Below are 20,738 nucleotides of genomic sequence, written 5' to 3'. Positions count from 1 at the left end.
TGCTCTATTCACTGCACCACCTAGCTGCCCTGAATTTGAGACCTTTTTTTATATTTACATTTTATTTATTTATATGTTATATATTATATCTTATGTATATTTATATATAATATATTATATATTTATATTAATATTTTTTATTATATTAAAATTTTATAGTATTAATCTGGACAATTTTCTAATCACATAAATGTATCATTTTGTAGTACTTATCACAGAATGTGAAAATCTTTTCATATTTTTCTACTAAATCTTAGGTATATTTCTTTCTGTCTTAATTTTTAAACCTAAACCCCGATAGGAATTTACCGTAAATAGCAGTGCTGATTACTTTAGTAAATGTCAGGAGCCACCCCTTCCTAAGCTAATCAGGGGAATGATCTGTTGCCAAGAATTACTGCCCATATTTTTGACTGTTCAGCCCCCAAAACAAAATGAATTTTTTTTCCTTTTGTGATGATTTAAATCGTTTCATGTAGAGTTCTTTTGATAATAATATGGTTCACCAAAGTTAATTAATTATTTCTATTCCACTGGATTCCTTGAAACTGGTACTAGGTTTACATACACACTTTCTCAAATTATGACTGTTCATTTGATTTGCATACTTTTGTTTGCTGGTTCTAATTTTGAAATCCTAGTATCTAGTATAATGCCTAAAACTGTAGGTGATTTAATGAATGATAACTGATGTGATAATATCTGTGCTTTATGAAGAACTTTATCCCACCCAAGGTAAAAATTATATGCATTTGAATAATGGCCTCTGACCACACAATTCAATATTCATCATTAAACACCAAATTAATAATGAAGAATAAAGTGACTTTATTGAAGAACCTGCAGTACTTTCATCAAATTCCTTCTACCATGGTAATAAGGAAGTGACCCAAGGACCCTGGGTTCCCAAAGTCTCTGCCAACATAAGGTAAGACATGGTTCCAGTGACTTGCATCTGGTGTCTGAACAATGATTTAGACCACGATAATAAAGCTGGTCTGTTAAGAGATGAGCTTTATGTTTTTTTTACTATTATGACTCAGTAAACAGCACCCTTTGAGGAGGAATAACAAATTATATACATCAAAACTAATCTTATAACTTTACTTTTTTAAGACGTCTGGTTTCATCTTTCAAGTCCCTGATTTTGTCCTTAAAAATTATGAGGGCTCCTTTCCAGATGTTATAAACCTACCACAGAATCTCTGATTTCTATTATATAAATAATATTTCAAAACAAAGTATTTAACAAGTTAACCAACTTTCCTTAAAAAATTAACATAAATATTGCCAAAACATCCCATGCCAAAAAGGGCATACCGTGTTTCCCCGATAATAAGACACTGTCTTATTATTTTTTTTTGGGAAAGAAAAACACCGGAGGGCTTATGTTGTCCTGCCTCAGCTCTCCTCCGCGGCACTGCTCTCAATGGCGCCAGCAAGCAAATCACTGGGGAAGAACAGGATGACGCGCTCACTGCTGCAGCTCTGATTGGATGGAGCTTGGAGCGGGGCGTGCGTTTCACGGGGGGGGGGAGAAGGTGCACACAGAGGGTACCATAATGTAGCGTGTAGCGCAGGGGATCACCTTCACTACAGTAGCAATCTCAATAGGGCTTATACAGTAAGGGGAGGGCTTATTTTAGAGGAATCTTACACAGTAAGGGGAGGGCTTATTTTCGGGATAGGTCTTATTATCGGGGAAACACGGTAGTACATAGGTCATATGTTATTTCTAAGTATGAAATATCTGGTACACCGAAAATCCAGAAAAGTGTAAAAATTCAGACAATCCCTTGTAGTTCACTTTAATAGAACTTGGAATGTATACTACTTTACTGTAATATATGTAACAGATCAGTATCTAAAAAGAAAAAAAAAATCCAAAAGTGCTACAGGATTTACTGAAAAGAACAGAGAATGTTATGTGCTAAAAACAATATCCTGCATTTATCACAAAATATCCTCTGTTTTCAGTGAGTTCCAGTTCTTTCAGTACCCTCCAGTGTAGTCCACGCAGGCTGGATGATTTAAACACATTTGCTTAGATTATTCAAATTTAAAAAAAAAATCACTTTGCATCTCTGAACTATAGTATTTTGGAATTTTAGCTCAGTTTATAAAATCAAAGGGCCTTCATATGAAATTTCAATAAATGACAGCATTTTTCTCTTTGAGAAATTTTCTGTTTTAAATCAAGTTAACAGTCTAAACTCAGTATGAAACAAGGGTAGAGAAGGGGGCTAGCTATGTGATTTAATTGGTCTAAGAAACTGAACTTTCTCTATAGGTTGGCACCTTCTTGGCAAATTCCAGTTTCAGAGAGTTGCCTGGGGAATTTGTGAATGAAGTGATTTGCCCAGGGTCACAATGTTGTATATGTGAGAGGTGGGGCTTGAGTCCAGATTTTCCTGGCTAGGAGGTCAATTCTACAGACCAGGATACCCTGGCTCCCTAATCATAAAATAATACCTTGTCAAATTCCAGGTAAGTAAAGCCTCATAGTCCTTTAGATTCCTGGTTTTGGAAAAGAAAGAGTATTTTACTGAAGCTACTGAGTCCAACCTAGAATTTATCCAGCATTTGCTTATATAACTTGGTATATTGTTGGAAAGACTTCATAGGTTGAAAGAGATGGCTTCGGGGGTCCCTCGCCATTTTCACATTATGTGGCTTCTAAAGGCTGCTCATTTCATTCTTTGATATTTTTTATTCTGAGGATAATGCCAAGTCTACATTTCCCTCTTTGCAAGTTCTACCTAGGGCTTCTAATTGAGCTGACTGGGGCCAAGCAGACCTAATCCACTTGACTTTTTCCTCTGGTACACATTCCTACACTTCCTCCAAGTGACCACATAGGTCACACCTTGAAGCTCTCTGACATCCTGCCATTGCTTCTGGAGATGTTCTTCAACTTAACCACTGTCTTCCTAAAATGTTATGCCTAAAACTGCAGACACACTGAAACTAGGCCAATTCCACAAACACTGAATGGCAAAACCAATTAAAAAGACTTTTAACAAGATGTGATGATTTCATTTTATTTAAGCTCTCCTTTATGCTTTGTCATCAAGCAAACGTAGACTGGCATTTCCCCCTTTAAACTGTATGCAGTAAGAGCAGCCTCCATAGTCTATTATTTCTTCCTGCATAACTCACTTCCTTTATTCTAACCTTTTACCGTGAAGGTCTGTAGCAATAAAGCAGAAGGAAAATGGAGTAATTACAGTGTGTAAGCAAAAGGAAAAACAGTTCATTACCAGGCTAAAAATGCAACTTTTGAGAGAACTGGTTCAGTATTACATATTTTCATCTTATAAGGGTTTTTTTTAGGTACAATAATGTTCCTATTTAATGGATACATATTTCCCTATGCCAATCAAAATTTAGGAAACTCTGAATTCATGGAAAGTAAGTAGTAAGAAACGACAGCACAAGTTTCTAGGTGAAACACAAAGTGTGATATCATGAGATTGGAAAACTGAGGGCCTTGAGTAAAAAAATGCAATTAGGCCACGGTGATAGTAGCAGCTGTTTCCTATCCTTAGATTTTCTAGCCAGCCTCAAATTCATTCTAAGCCAGGGGTTCTTAACCTGGTTCTGTGAACTTTTAAAAAGAGAAAAATTATGATAACTATTTCAATATAATTATTTTCCCTTTGTAATTTTATGTACTTTGTTTTAAGCACTTAAATCATTCTGAGAAGGGGTTTCTAGGCTTAACTAGGGTGCCAAAGAAGTGAAGTACACCCAAAGAAAGTTTTTATACTCCTGACAATATTTTTTTCTAAGTCACTGTCATATTTTTATATTAATCTTGTTAATTGTTGTTAGCTCTAATCTTTTATATTATCTTAAAAAAATCAAAATTGGTTGTGTTCATGTGTATCAAAATCGATCTATCAAAATTTCATTTCCTTCTCAATGGAATTGATTATCTTTGCTTTTTTCAGAATTTCATTTTTGAAAGCTTACTATCCCTTCTGGGATCACTTTCCCGGTAGTTTTTGTTAAAACCAAATTTTATTTTCAGTTCCAAAATTTCCTCATCCACTGAGAAGGCAAGAAAAATAAAGCTAATTATAAATATGCATAGTCATGAAAACAAATAACCATATTAGCTTCATTCCAAAAGAAAGGATGTAAGGAAAGAAAATATGCTTTTATCTGCACTGTGATTCTACCATTTCTCTATCTGAAAGTGTTTTATCATTAGTTCTTTGGAATTGTGGCTGGTCACTGAGTTAAGTCTTTCAAAGTTGATTGTTTTTACAATGTTGTTATTGTTTTCTCTTGGTTCTGCTCATTTCACTTCACATCAGTTCATATAAATTATCCCAGGCTTCTCTGAAGCTGTCCCTCCCATAATTTCTTATAGCAAATACTTTATCACATTCATATAAAATAACTTATTTATCTATTCCCTAATGGATGAGCAACTCCTCAGTTTCCAATTCCACCACAAAAAAGAGGTGCTATAAACACGTTTGTATATTTGGGTCCCCCTGTAGAATTTTAATCCATGTAATCTTAATTTCCTTTTTCCTCAATCCTTTAAAATTGGCTTTCCCCAAATGTAGGGAGCATGCAAGACTCTGACCAACTTTTCCTTTATACATACTTCTCCAAAGAATAAGACTTTTTTTTTTTTGCAGTTAAAAATCAGATCCAGAATAGAATTTCTTCCCTTTGTTAGTTCTACTTTCTGAAGGATAAACTTATCATCGAATCAAGGACATATTATGCTACTTCTCTTTTGGCAGATGAGTTTCAAGAGATGCTAGGATTTTAAATACCGTATTACTACTATATCATATGCCTCCATGCCAGCCCTGTAATGGTTCCTAAACTTCTTAACTATTTCTTCTTTCTATACGGGAAATATATATAGTATACTTCGACGAGTAAATCACATCAATTTTTAGCTCTATTGATTTTTAAAATCAAGTACATATTTATTACTAAACCTATTAACTCAATGTAGTTTAAAAAAAAAAAAAAAGGGAAGATTCAATCTCTTCAGGGACAACTTTTTCTATCTAAATCTTAACAGACAGCTTCCAAAATGGTAGCTCAGTGGCATTTGCTTTTTATCAGTAGTAGCATAGGAAGGAGTTTGGAATCAGCAAAGGATGTGTATGTATGTCACCATACTAGTCCTTCTCCAGGGTCTTCTCAGCTATCCCTGACCTTATGGCTAGTTTTCATTAGACTTCACTGAAGACTGATCCTGTTATTTTAATTTTATTTCCTGGCAAGAAAGTGCTACAACCTTGAAAGTTTTGTGGCAATAGAGAGCACAGGCTACTGAAGAACAGACACTCTACACTGGCAGAGTACAAGCTCTTTTTGGTTTTTTATGAATAAGGTCTGCCCTTGCACAGTCTTCTTATTCCAGACATGGCTCCCTTTGTACCAGGTCTCAAAGATATGTCAAATTTGCCTCCTTGTATCAGATCTCTAGTTCACCTTCTTTGCTGCCCAAATATGTGTATCTGTCTCTAGATTTCTGAGGTCAAAGTAATTTTTTTTTTGGGTGGAAATAGGGGCAAAGTAGGGAGGTTGGTTATTTTCTTGAATTTCTTCTCCTGTGACTTTCTGGGTATCTTTGTTGTTGTCTTCCCCACACTGTGGCTAATCTCTCAATGATACCTAGTTTGGTGGATATTTGAAGATAATATTTTTCCTTCCCGTTCTTTTTTTTACTTAAAGTCCCTTTGACTGTATTTTAAAGGCTCCAGGAAAATGCATTTTCACCAGTCCTTGTTAGTAGTTTCTATACCTATTTCATAGTCTATCAATCCTATAACATAAGCTTTGGTCCGGAAATCCAAATCCAGTTCTCAGGACACCAACTTAACCAGTTGCTTATTCACTTCCCTCATTTAGTTGTTCACACTTACAATTCTGCTGCCAGGTATTCATTGCCAGGCATTCACAAAGTATACCTTTTAACGTCTAGGTAGATGATTTAAAAAAAAAAAAGGAACTGTACTTTTATAGAACATTTGTTTTACTTTGATCACTGTACAGCTTCTCTGCTGTATCACTTAAGAAATAGGGTGATAATGATACTAGCAGAACAGATGAAGTGGCCGGGTAGAGAAGCAAATGAATAGTAGTCACGATACTTGTAGAAACAACGAACATTTATGTAATACTTTAAAGTTTGCACATTGCTTTATATACATTATCTCATCTAAGTTTTACAACAATCCTGCAAGGCAGGTTTTATAGGTATTAGAATCATCTCTTAAATGATAAAAATGAAGCTTGAAGTAGCTTATTCTGAAATAATTATAGAAATATGTTATAGGAATTCTATTCTACATATTAAAAAAAAAAGACTATGGTTATAATAAGAAAATAGATGCAGTATAGCAAAGTGGAAAAGTCAGTCATGTATGATCTATAGAAAATATGTTCAGGTAAGTCAGAAATCTATGACTTTATTAGCTTACGTGTTCCCTCCTCTGAAACAGTTCACTCTGTCTTATGCCAGGGGTTCTTAACCTTTTTTGTGCTGTGGACCCATTCAGCAGCCAGTAAAGTCTATGGACTTCCCCTAGGAATAATTTTTAAAAAACCACACACAAATTCTGTATTTCAGTGAAAGGTTAGTATATATAATAATGTCGTAATTTTTTCCCCTTCCTAGAAAAATTTATGGACCCCAGATTAACCACTCCTACCTTGATAGATAGTTAAATGAGTAAAATTTCATCACCTGATGGCCAGCCCACTGGTGATGAGGCTTTTAGTACTCAACTGGGCTACACCTTGGAGGAAAGAGATAGCCTTCAAAGGCTATCTTAGTAGAACCTACTACAGCATATACTTCATTGGCAAGACTTTAAGTACCCAGAGTCACTTTCCCACCATAGGGGAGTTATTATAGTAGGGCTCTGTGGTGGTTGAAAATTACATTAAAAATGATCATATATTACATCTGTTTTCATTCTGAAACCCATGTTATTATTGTTTCTTTAAGTATAGAAAGGTAAATAAGAGATCCTGAAGAACTAACCTAGTGTGTAATGGGTTTCTTGGCAATAAAAAGCACTAGAATACACTTAAGAGTACATATTTCCTAAGGGAATGCCTTCAGTGGGCTCAAAATGTAAAAATATCTCCAGATTTTTTTGAAAAACTTATTGAAACTAATCTACAATCTCACACATCATACATTCATAAGCAATTTTTCATGCTGATCAATGAATCAATCTTTCCTTTACCAACTCAACAATATAACTGAGATGATTAGACTGGGGAAAAAAGACTATGTGCATTATCTCCCTATGGACACATAATTTTAGGATAACTTGATTTTGGATTTATTTCTACCAGTCTATATGCCATCAATTTATGTCCACAGTGCAGAGGATTTGCAGTCTCATCATATGGGTAGTTCCTCCACTTACATGGAAAGCAAACCATCCAAAACCTCTCATCCTGTGAAACTCAGACTGTCCATCCTTCACCCTCACTACATACCTGTACCACCTCATTTTCTAGTCAGGCTTTAGGATGTTTGTTATTCACATCTTATACCTAAATCTTTGTAATATGTGGCACCTAACATACACTCCACATATATTTTTACAGCCTTCTGGATCATATGCAAATTTGTTTCTTCTGTCATGATTCTCAGCCATATAACATCACCAGAGAATTACTATAGCTTTGATGCTGGGGCAGCTGAGAATCACTGAAAGCAAGATGAAGTCTTTAAAATGCAATCTAATCTGTTCTTTTAAATTCCTAAACTAACTCACTGCCAATTTGCAGTGGCCTACACAAAATAATCCGAGTCAATAATCCCACCCTATTTGAGCTTTAAAAAAAAATTGCTTCAACCTCAGATATTAGTAATAGAATGCTGTAAAGGTGAAAGGTGAAAAACCTAGTACTGTTTCCTGAGTCTAACCTCAGGAATGGCTTTATCTTAGTAATTATTTATGATTGGGAGATGGGAAGAAAAGGGAAATTTTGAATAAACACTTTAATTTCAAGGGGAATTCGTAACTAGCATATATTTGATCCAATTAGGCAATTTGGCCAAACTTAGCAAACTAAAATTAAAACTGTTGAAGTTACTTAAAGTATATTCAGAGAACAGTCACAAAGAACACAGAATAATATCGTTCTACATACAAGAGAATTGAATTGACACTGAAGAATTTTTTCAAATGGCCTGAGTCAATAAAATACATTTTAAAAATGAATATATTTATTTTTGTTTTTTCTTTTTGGAGGGGGAAGGGTAGGGCAATTGGGGTTAAGTGACTTGCCTAAGGTCACAGGGCTAATAAGTGTTAAGTGTCTGAGGCTGAATTTGAACTCAGGTCCACCTCCAGTGTCAGTGCTCTATTCTCTGTGCCACCTAGCTACCCCTTAAAGTGAATATATGAGAAATTATAGAGATTGGCTGTGCCAGTACTATGATTTCTTCATTACGAAAATGACAAAAGTGGCACAGAAATAACAAATATTTTAAACTGAGCCTAGCTTATTACTATATCGAGAAGACTTCTTAGTGTCCTCACTCCATTCCTTAACTCCTATCAGCACTGCCACAGAAGGGGTGATCCTAATTCCTCATGCCTTTACCAGAAGAGAACCACATTTTAGAATAAGAAGTGATCTTAGGGGCCATTTAGTTCAATTTATACTTAAAAGAAAAAACCTTGGGGCAGCTAGGTGGCGCAGTGAATAGAGCACTGGCCCTGGAGTCGGGAAGCCCTGAGTTCAAATGTGGCCTCAGACACTTAACACACTAGCCATGTGACTTTGGGCAAGTCATTTAAGCCCAACTGCCCTCCAAAAAAAAAAAAAAAACCCTTTATAATATAACTGAAAAGTGGTCATCAAGCCTTTGATTAATGGTTTCTAGTAAGGGAAGGGGAGAAGAGACATACCGTGTTTCCCCGATAATAAGACACTGTCTTATTAATTTTTTGGACAGAAAAACACCAGAGGGCTTATTTTAATGAACATTGACAGTAATTTTAATAAACAGGTAAATGTGAACAAAAAAAATGTACCTTTATTCAATAAGCAAATCACTGGGGAAGAACAGAATGATGCACTCACTGCTGCAGCTCTGATTGGATGCAGCTCAGAGCGCGGCGTGCATTTCACGGGGGGGGACGGGACGGTGCATACAGAGGGTACCGTAATGTAGCGTGTAGCGCAGGGGATCACCTTCACTACAGTAGCAATCTCAATAGGGCTTATTTTCGGGGGAGGGCTTACTTTAGAGGAATCTTACACAGTAAGGGGAGGGCTTATTTTCGGGGAAACACGGTATTACCTTTGAGGCAGTCCATTCAACTTTGGGGAAGCCCTAATTGTTAGGAAGTTTTGCTTATGTCAAACAAACTGGCCTCTTTGCAACTTCTGCTCTCTGGGGCTGAGCATAAGAAGTCTGATTTCTTTCCTAAGTACTTAATCCCCTCACCCCAGGATCCTATCTTTTTACATTTTAAAATAAAATTTTATCATATTTAAAAATGTAAAAAACCCTTCTTAGCTCTGGACAAAATCAGGCCATAGGTTGATCTAACCCTTGATCCAAAATTTTATCATCTGGCCTAGATGATTACTTATCATCAGTTATGTTTTAGAGAGGATTGTTTTTTATGTATGATTTGAACCAGGTGACCTCACAGGTGTTCTTCAAGCCTGAGAAATTCTGTGCTTCATCTCTGAATCCAGTCATTTAACCAGTTTCAATCCCACCTTATTATACTGCTGTCTAGATCACAATCCTCCATCACGTCTACAAGAAAAGCATGAGACAATGTCAAAGGCGTTGCTAAAATCTAGGTAAACTAGATCTACAGCATTCCCTTGATCTACCAGTCTGTGTCAAAAAAAGTAAGTTGTTAGTTTGACATGATCTTTGATACTGTTTTTGACTGAGCCAATTCTGGCTCTCTGTGATCACTGCTTCCATTTCTACATGTTTTCTAATCATCTCTTTAAATAATACATTCTAGAATGTTCTCAGAGGTCAAATTCAAAGGCTCAGAATTTAGACTAAATTCTCTTTTGGAGAGAGAGGGGGTGTCAGGGGGAGGTGAGAGGGAAATTGGGTTGCTCAGTCCTGGGGTACTTTTCTCATTTTCTATGATCTTTCCAAAATTGCTGATAAAAGAATCAGGAGTTAGGTGAGGCAGCTAGAGGCGCAGTACACAGAACCCTGGATTTGTAGTCAGGAAGACCTGAGTTCAAATGCTACCTCACTAGCTGTGTGACCCCAGGGAAGTCACTTAACCTCTGTAAGCCTCAGTTTCCTTATCTGCAAAATGAAGAATAGCACCTGCTTCCCATTATTGTTTTGAGGACAAAATGTGGGGTTTATAAAGTATTTAGCACGGTGGCTGGTATACAGTAGGTACTTAATAATTGCTTATTTAAAGACAATCACATCTGCTAGTTATGTCAGTACCCTGGGATATAATTCATCTAAGCTTGGTACCTTGAACTCATCAAGGTCAGCTAGGTGCTCTTACACTCTGGACTAATTTTGCACATCAACTCCCAATTAACCACTGAGGTTCTCTTTTCCAGTACACTTTGTTCCAGCAGTCATCCTCTCTCTCATGCACAGTTCATCTTTCCCTCACCCTGGCTCTCTTCTGTCTACCTACAAAAAGGTCTCAAACACCTTCTGTTCCCTTCCTGCTTCTGATCTTTTTATCTCATTCAGCTAAAGTCCCACTTCTTTCTTTCCTACATTTTTGAAAAAAAAAAAAAAAATGTGTGCGTATGTGTATTTATCTGTGCCCAACATCTCCACTTTCTCATCTAACTGCTCTTTCCCCAACACTCTACTAAAAAGGCCATCCAAGACCTCTCAATTGCCAAAACCAGACTCCCCTCACCCATTTTGCTTAACCTCTGGCAGTTTCTGACAGTCCCCTTATACTGGATACTCTCTTTCTCTCCTAGCTTCAGCTATCATTCTCTTATATTATTTCTGCCTCTTTCTCTACCTCCTTTGCTGGATTCCTGTCCTTTTCTCAAACCCTCAATGTTAATATTCCCCAAGGGTTTGTCCTTGATCATCTCTTAGCTACACTACTACTTATTCACTTCCATGGCTCCAAATGTCTTCTCTATGAAAATGACTTTAAAATATGTATCTATAAATTGAGATTCTCTTTTAAGCTCTGGATCTCCATCTTCTACCTTTTATGGAGTATTTCCACTTGCATGTGCCACCAGCATATGTTCAGAGCAAGGTCAGCATCTTTCCCTTTAAACTTGCTCCTCTTTCTGACTTGACTATTTTTACTGATGTCTTCACAATTTATTTTGTCTCCCATGCTCAATTATATCCTTAGGATATCCTTTAATTTGATCCTGTTTCTCATATGCAATTTGTTATTAGATTCTTTCAAACCCCTCTTTCTCTCACCTATCTCTGCCTTTCCATTCCCATTGCTACTACCTTAAGTCCTCATTATTGCCCACAGAGAGAACATTCTCCTTACCATTCCTTCATATTGCTTCTAGGAAGATCTCAACTACATTTCTGGTCATGTCACTCTTCTGTTCCTAAGCTTTAGTGGGTCAAGTTCAACCTCTCCTTCTTGGCCCTGATGGTGCTGCACAATCTCTGACCATGTATCTTTTAGGTTTTGTATTATCTTACTCTCCCTTACAGGCATTCTAAGCTTTGGTGAAATAGGACCATGCTCTGCTCCCTGAACACAGTCTGTGTTTCCAGGCTTCTCCCTCTACTCAGGTGGTTCCCAATACCTATCTCCCCTTCTTTTCCTGTTGAATTCACATTTACTTTGCCATGCCCACAAACCCTTTCCTAGTCCACCAAGTTGGTCCTTCATTGTTCAGACACAGCACTTTTGTCTCGTGTATCTTTCAAACAATCATCTTGGTGCAGCAGCTTTGGAGTCAGAAGGCCAGGATTCCATGCTAGCTCAGTTACTTTCTACCTGTGTGACCAAGGGCAAGTCACTGGGGTCTCTGGTCTGAGTTTCTTTACCTATACAATGAAGGGGTTGGACAAGATGATCTCCAAAATCCCCTCCAGTCCAAGACCTAGGACTCTATGAGCATTATATTGGATACTGTACGTCTCTATGCATGTATCTTATTGTCCTACTAGATGATAAGCTCTTTGGAGACAAAGACCACGTCTTATCTAAACTTGCATCTTTTTCTCTGTATACAGGAGATGCTTTTAAAAAACGTTTGTTCTATTGTAGTATCAACAGTTTCACAAGCTATCGTCACAGGAACTATTCATCACCGAAGGTCAGTTATTTATGAGTTTCTTAAAGTAGGTAGGCTGGTCCTTGAGTAAAATATGGAGTCCTTAAGGACCATATGCCAGTTGGGAGGATGTATTTAGATCTGTGCTCCACTACTGCCCTCAAGAAATCAGGATTTCCTTTATGCCACCATGATGACTTTAATGGAGATATTTGCTAATACCAAGAGGTCAATCCAATACTCCAAATGTAATCTGTTTTCATAAATAGCAATGGCCAAAAATTAAAACAGTCTGAGATACTATAATAATAAGAGAAATCCTATAGCACGTTGACCAAGTTCTCTATGAAGAATTTATAAGGGGGGAAATAAGATTAGAATTTTGCAGAACAAGGTGTGGAATTATAAGGTAAAGGAAGAACCCACAATGGTAAAATCATGGATTTTTAAAAGTCTTAAAATGTAGTTTGAACAATGCAGAAAGACAGACATCACTTCCTATAATTTGGATACTAGATATGCAGTTTTCACTTTTTGCTGAAGTATGTTCCTGGAAATATCATATAATAGATCAATGCAAAGCAGATAGTATTTTCTTTTGAAAAATATGCTGGAACTGGTGGTTGTTTTTGATCAAAGACTTAGCATCATATAAGAGATATTACCAATAATAAATCTTAAAAGAACCCTAATAATTTAAAATAATAAACTTATACTTTGTGAAATAGGCACCATGTACTGTATGCATCAATTATACAAAGAACCCAAAAGTTATAAAGCATATATCTAATGTATTAAAAAGTATAACTGAATTATTAAAACAGGCTAGCTATAGAATAAAAATTAAATATTTAATGAAATAATTGTTTTTTTTAACTTCATAAAAACAAGAGAAAATGCAGTGCTTTGCTCATAGTTGGTCCTAAACAGTGCAGGGAAAGCATAATATAATGTAAAGACAAGGGGCCTCAATTTGGAAGTCATGTTATCATTGGATTTAGAGGACATCTGATCAACCCTCCTGATTTTATCAAAGAGGAAAGTGATAGGCAGAACAATTAAATGACTTTACTAAGATTTACAGTCTGTAAATGGCACAGCCAGCATTTATTTGAACCCAAGCCTCACCATTACTAAGTCAAAGTTTTTTTGCATTACATTAAAAGGCCTGAGTGTGAGTCCTGGCTCTGACAAATACTTTGTAACCTCGAGCAAGGCAAAAGCCCTTTGTTTTGCGCCTGTTTCATTATATGTAAAATGAGGATAATAATACACTAGCTACCTTATAGGGCTATTGTGAGAACAGCATCTTGTAACACTCAAAAGGGCTAACATATAAGTTATTACATTTCAATGCCATAAAAATAATGGATTCCTAAGAGAACTTGCAGTGAAAGGCAACACTCATCTGGAGGGATAAGTTAGAGCACATTTGTCAAAAAAAAAAAAATCAGTTATATCTTTATAGTAACGTGACATAGTCAATTCTTTAATATAGATTTAAGAAAGAAAAAAACTGTTATGTACAAGGCACATAAGATTTGAGGAAGAGATGTAAGAATTTTTACTTTTATGGATTCAGTACCAAACTTTAATTTTATGTCTGGTCAACATTTGAGCCAAACTTTTGAGACTTTCTGATTCTATGAAGCAACATTAACCATTGTTACATGAGATGAGACCAAAGGAAAAAACAAACACTACCCCCCCCCCCCAAAACCCCTAAATTTTGGCAGAAAGAAACTGGTTCAAGCATTTTAAAGATAGATGTTTTATACAACATTAGCTTACAAGGTAAATCTACTAAGGCCAATGATATAGCACCTCAAGCAAGCAGAAATAATTATTCTTAAAGACAAAATGCAACTTTAAAATTATAAGCAACATGAAATTAATTAACCTCCTTCAAAGTCATAGGTGTATTATAGATCCAAATATGGATATAACAAACTTTTAATAGATTTGGAAACATAAGAAATCTCAGAATTAAGCATGCTTCCCCAAAATATGAATGATCATTTGATGAAGGCAGTATTTTCTTTATCAACCTCAACACTTAGAACATGCTCATACTAAAAGAACCACAGAACTAAATTTGAGATAAAATATTAATATTAAAATATCATTAGTATTAAACAATGATTTTAATATAACCACTAATATAAAAATATTAACATGAAAACCAAAGACATTTAAAATAATTTTTTTTGTATCCTTTGATTTCCTGGATCTGTTTTATACAATACAGTAGTATTGTGCATTTGAGCACAATACTATTATTACTAGTTAAAATTATTAAAACGGTTATTGACTTTATCATTTGGCCTCCTCCCATCTGTCTTGAGGATCAGCATAATATTCTCTTTGTCTCCAGTATAACAAATTTGAGGGGCTAAGTTCAACATTTGCAAAGTATAAAATCTACAAACTTTGGTCGAAAGTCTGGACCAAGTTAAAAATTAGCCATCTTATTTCTTAGACTAACAGAATTTCAGAATTGGAAGGGCACTAGAAGCTAAGTAGTCTAGCAGTATCAAACTCAAATCTAAATGGAGGTCATTAAGTTAAAGTACATAAGAAACCTTTGCAGCTGCATGCTCACTTAGCTTTCAAATGTAACGTTATCTATGGTTTTTTGTATTTTTATTTATTTTGTTAAATATTTTCCAGTTACATTTTAATCTGGTAAGGGTGGCAATTATTTGACACCCCTGACATGGTCAAACTGGTATGAAGAAAGATTCTCCTCTATGATGTACTAATTGAAGACCACCAGTGATGGGTTACCCACTACTGCCCAAAGCACCACATTCTATTTTTGGACAGTTATAGCTGGTACAGTTTTTCCTGAAATTTATTTCAGTAGTAAATTTTCACCAGGATAAGGAAAGAGTCGTGCTCAAGGAAGTTCAAAGTAAAATAAGAAAAAGAGAACTGAACTGAGAATCTGGAAAATTAGGTTTGAGGCCACTCTGTCACTAATTCATCAGGTGACACCAGGGGAGTATTTGAGAAAAATGAGGCAAGTCATTTGACTTCTCTGGTTTTCAGTTTCCTTGAAGGAAAAATAAGGGGGCTAACTTAGATGCTCTTTAGAGGTCCCTTTTCCAGCTCTAATATTTCAAGATTTAAGTTTTCCCTCACATGAAGGTCCAGTACTTATGTTCCATTTTCCAAATCACACAATGATTTGTTACAGTTACTAGGCAAACTTTGATCATGATGACCTCTATCATCATCTCACATTTATATAGTGAGTTGTGCAAAGAAATGTCTTCAAAATAATTGAGGTAGGTATAACCCAGCATTTATGCATGTCAATAAAATATACGGGTACGTAACATTTTTCTGAAGTGAAACCCACCACTAATGTTTATGAACTTGTAATCTCTCAAGTGAAAGAACAAAATGCATCACTTAATATTTTCTGTGCAATTGATTTTCAAAGATTTCTTAGATATTTGTTGACCATTAAAATGTTCATTTTTTGCATGCAACAATTCATTCACATAAGAATATTCTTAAGACACTACCACCCATTTTTATTATTTTCATCCTACCCTAGTAGGATCATTATGAAAAGAAATCGAATAAAAAATATAATATGCTTCACACTGGCATAATTAAAAGTGATTTCATATTTCTGAACCCCTGTAGGTTAACAACACAATTAATATCATTTTGTTGATTAGTCCACCAAGAGTCCTTGACTTAGAAACACATAATCAAGAGATAGGACAGTGAATATAGACAGTATTCATCTTCAGTAATTCAGTATTTATTTACAATTTCCCCTACTCACCAACAATTTCATAGTCTTAGGAGTATAGCACAAAGGCTGCATTTTCAAAAATGTTAACTGTTTTGGAGTGGTTTTTTAAGTCAAATTTAAATGTTTTGGGCATCCAGAAAATTTTCTCAATTGTCTAAAACTCCTATAATTATACCAACTTATTTTAAAATCAAACACTCACTCCACTGTTCTTCACTGATAAAAAGAAATTCCTTTTTATTTCAAGGACAGTCTAGTTAACTTTTTCATTGAAAGCTTCTCTTGGTCCCAAATGGACAACAGCTCTATCATTAGATCAGACTTAATATGTGAAGTTGATTTTCTAATCTCTAGTTAAAGGATCTTACTTTGTAGATGTCAGCACTATACATTCATTATTGAATCTTCATGCCAAGCAGATGGCACAAATGGTTTCCAGTGACTTTTGCTAAAAGTCCTTTCTCATTAAATATTTAACCAAATACAATGAGCCAAAAAAAATAGAGCAAGACCAAGATCTGTAGGACAGATATCTCTTGAAAGGTCTTTGAAAAAAGGATTTCAAAACTCCTTCAGTCAATAATCTTTAAATAATAAAAATGATTTAAGTATAGCAATTTTGGAAAGAATGACTATATCTTAATTCTATGCATTGTATAATAGTACACTGTTCACTGAGAGTAGAATAGGTAGTTTGTTTTTTTCAAAAATTCTGCATAACGGTATCATTTTAGCCCCTAAAATCTCATGGCAATATACTTACAATCTGAAGAGTACTCCACCTGTCCCGCCTGCACAGCTGCCCCATCTGCTGTCTGAGGGGTAGATGCATTACTGTCAGCTTGGGCTTTACGAACAAGTGCTGCAAGAGGGTGATCAGGATCCACAACTTTCAAAGGCTACAGATAAAGTGACAATATTTCAACATTTACCAACTTTTAAGCCATACATAAAAAATATTTTATAACCTCTCAACTTTGGAGTATAAAAACTTTAATTCTTTCTCAATGTTTAATTCAGAAAACCTTGCAATTACTATGCTTCTAATGGGAACTTTGGGGAAAATCTAATAATCTCCCTCCCCATAAATGATAGTTTTTGGAAAACAAGTCACTGCCAAAAGTATTATCTAGCATTAGAAAAGAATTCAGTTAACGTCAAAGTGGTTTTAAATTTACCAACAATTACTTAAGAGATAGATCAAGACATATATAAGCACTGATAACATTTCTGACAGTAAAACAGGTTGAAACATCCATTTAAAGGAACCAATCACTTTATAGTTCCTTCAGGGAGATGTTGAATTCTTAATTACTGAGGATTTTAAAAGTATCATCAGTAAAAGATGAACAAAGGTTATTCATTCTCTGGGTATCTGCCATGCTGGCTTACTAGAAACCATATGCCTAAGTATGTCTGATAAATTTCTGTTTCTTTCAGATTATGGCTGGCAGACTGCCTGGCCTGAATTTTGGGCAAGATAATTCCAGTGACTTCTTTATGACATGGATTGGGCAGAGAGAAAGAACAGATTCTTGAATGTAGAAAACAGGAGAGGGAAAAGAATGAACAATATTCCTACATCCTCTCCTATCTTTCAGCTACATGACTATCTTAAGTAAGTCTAGCAATAGCCACAAAGATATAGAAACAAATGGCCAGCCTCAGGCATCATTAGGTATCATGCATTAATCTAGCATATTTCTGCTTCTGTCAAACTGGCCATTCTAACTATATTATGCTAAAATGATTAAACTAAGGCCAAATTAAATCCAGTCAAATATTTTGCAACTCCTAGAATATTTAAGTTTAATCAATACCAAGAAAATGCTTATATTTTCTAAACTCAATCTGTAATGGGACTAGAAAACTTTAAAAGGCAGTATAGCTCCCTCAAACTGAATGTAAGCCACAAAAGAACATGTGTAATAAAAAGACTTGTAAGACTAACTTAGGAAGCTTTAATGAGTAATAGGCAGTAGAAAAAGCAAAAAGGAAAAAGCTTGAATAAACTATTTAAAATGTGCTATACATAATATAAAATATTTAAGAAAAGAATTCCATGCTACCAAACAAATTAGGCAATAATCACCAAAACTAGAAGCTAATAAAAAATAAATAGTTCTATTGATATAACTAAAATAGTACTAATTAGTATTTGATTTAAATTATCAAGTATCTTGATAATTTAATAATTTAATAATTGAGAGAATTAGGACAAGTGATTAACCACCAGTTGTGGGAATTGACATAATAATGACTAACAAAAATATAGTTCAAGATTAAGATAAAAACCTTCATAAGCTCTTCAAGTCGACTGCACTTTTTGGAAGCGAAGAGGGATGGATGCAGGTAATTACCATCATCGTCGTCGTCATCATCATCATCTGAGTTGGCCCCTGAATCTAAGTCAAAAATATAGTTTTAGAATTTGAAGAAAGAAAGTTCAAAGAAAGTAGAAGTTCTAGTAAAATGCAGATGAATTAAATAGCTATAAAGATACAGTTATGAATACTTTCTGATTAGTTATATAAAATTCATTTGGGAGTTACTCCCTATTACCTTGATGCTAAGCCATCTCTTGCTTAAAACTGACTTATACCATTGGCCTATGGACCTAAGGAATCAAATGATTCCCCTTATCTACAGATATCCTCTACAGGCTAAGCTTTCTTTATTTGAATTTGATTTCACCTTTACAAAAATGGGAGGGAAGGAAAGGAAAACAGTTTAATTTGCTCCATTTGGAATTCCACTGGAGAAGGCCCTGATTAATAGAATTAACAAGGACTACCTGGAGTTTATATGATAAAGCTTTAATTTGTAAAAAAAAAAACCCTCAGAAATGTAAATCATTTCTCTTTTCTACACAGCTTAGAGAAACTCAAGAGTCAGAAAGTATCTTGGAAATCAACTTGTCAAACTTATACCTGAGAAGGAATCCCCTCTACCACATCCCTGACAAATGATCATCCAGACTCTACTCAAAGACCACTAGTGTGAGGGAGAACTTACTACCTACAAAAGTAGATCCTATTCTATTTAGGGACAGTTTTCTCAGTATCTCTTTCTCATATTAATTTGAAATCTGTCTTCCTGTAGCTTTCACTCAGTGGTGAGGGAATCAAGAGAGAGGGAATTAGGACAAGTGATTAACCACCAATTGTGGGAATTGAGTGAACTACAATGACTCCATCTTATGACTCAATTCTGGAGCTAGCTCAGTTCCTATTAAATTATGGGTCTAGTCCAACTTTTGTCTTATAAAAAAAATTTATTCAATCCCAGTAGGAACTGGGAGAAAATCTTATTGCTTTGTTTGGATCTAGTCCTACATGGCTGGGAAGCTGGACTACCTCTACCTGCTGCTTAGAGATCCTTAATTAAGGACCTAGGTTATGCTGACCAGAAACCCAGTCAGAGCCTAAGACAAGGAGTTTTCCCACAAGTATACATCTCAAGCAACCTGTATGTTTTATCTGAAAACTGCTCTGTACCGGTCAATCTTATTGTTTCCATGTTTCTTTGAATGTTCACAGATACTTGGGGGAAGTGGGACCCCTTTTTCTGATTTCAGGGTCTACCAGTTCACTCTCTCCCTTGTAACTTGGAAAATTCCTAATCTTTTCTCCAATTAGAAATTAGATCACCTTATGCTATATCCTGGTTAACTGCTTCCTTTCAATTAAGTGGCCTTATTGTTTATAATGTATAAAAATTTGTCTCCCCCTGTATTTAGGGTCCAGTACCAAAGCTGAAGAATGTGACTGGTCCTGATTTGTTGGGCAGTTGTCATGCATTGTTTAAAAAAAATGGTAAGTTTAGAAGCTCAAACCTTTGTTTCCTCAGGAATTTCATTTCTCACCCCCCACACACACTAAGGAGCATTCAGTTGTCTGGGACTGAAAGAAGCCAAGAAATTGAGCAAAAGAAAACCAGAGTGATTTTGAACTAATCAAACCAAGAAGTAGGGCAGGGATCAGCAAAGTACATCTAGTGGGTGGACTGGTGATAACAGAATGAAAAATTGGGATGTGGCCAGACATCTAGAAAAGATCCTAATGGAAGGAAATTTGTTTATGGAACAAGAAATACCCAGTGTTGGGGTGTCTGAGAACTCTTTAGCTGGCTGCTCCTGCTGGAAGTAGAGGTTTGTCCCTGGAATACAAGAATTATTCCAAGGACTTTCATCAGTACTGGCACACTTCTGACTGAAGAGATCACAATCTCTCTGCAGCAGACTGTCTTTAAGATCTGCTGTGACCATCACCCTGAGGCCCACCTGGTGAGAAATTTCTCTGAATCTGGGGAACTTGGAGACTAAGATATGTGGTGGGATTAAGCCTTGCAAGGCTAGAGGAACGTGGTGTGTTCTTTTGAGAACCTTAGGTCACCTCCGTGACACAAGGTGCTCTTAGTGTAGGATTTTACTGGATCTGGTTTACAGAAACATATTAGGCCAATTTACAAATTCACTTCATAATTTCTGATAACCATATTGACCCAATAGAATACAAATATCTACAGTAGTAAGAAAGTGCAAGAAAATTGGGAGACTGTGTGAGAGGCACAACACACCATGGTGGTATGCGCTATGATAAAATTCTGTTCTCTGATGAGATAATAGCACATTCCAGTTGAAGAACTCATCTTAAAACAGTGTTTAGAGAAACCAGGTCTCATACAATTTTTTCAGATTAACAAGATTCCTGGAGATGGCTCT

General features: G+C 35.6%; 1 protein-coding gene across 6 annotated transcripts in view; it reads right to left on the bottom strand.

Moving 5' to 3' along the window:
- Positions 1–20,738, bottom strand: part of LOC138171995 (splicing factor, suppressor of white-apricot homolog) — a 126,107-nt gene that overhangs the window by 89,285 nt on the left and 16,084 nt on the right. For all 6 annotated transcript variants that reach the window (XM_069103235.1, XM_069101941.1, XM_069102585.1 and 3 more), the window contains exons 6-7: positions 18,311–18,420; positions 16,779–16,914 (exon numbers count right to left, since the gene is read on the bottom strand). In XM_069103235.1, the coding sequence (XP_068959336.1) occupies positions 16,779–16,914; positions 18,311–18,420 (246 nt within the window). The remainder of the gene's footprint in view (positions 1–16,778; positions 16,915–18,310; positions 18,421–20,738) is intronic.

Source organism: Petaurus breviceps, unplaced genomic scaffold (genome assembly GCF_028583685.1).
Source record: "Petaurus breviceps papuanus isolate PSGF00001 unplaced genomic scaffold, PetGlider_PUasm1.0 100, whole genome shotgun sequence".
In the NCBI taxonomy this organism is placed as follows: Eukaryota; Metazoa; Chordata; class Mammalia; order Diprotodontia; family Petauridae; genus Petaurus; species Petaurus breviceps.
This window is presented reverse-complemented; position numbering and strand designations above follow the sequence as displayed.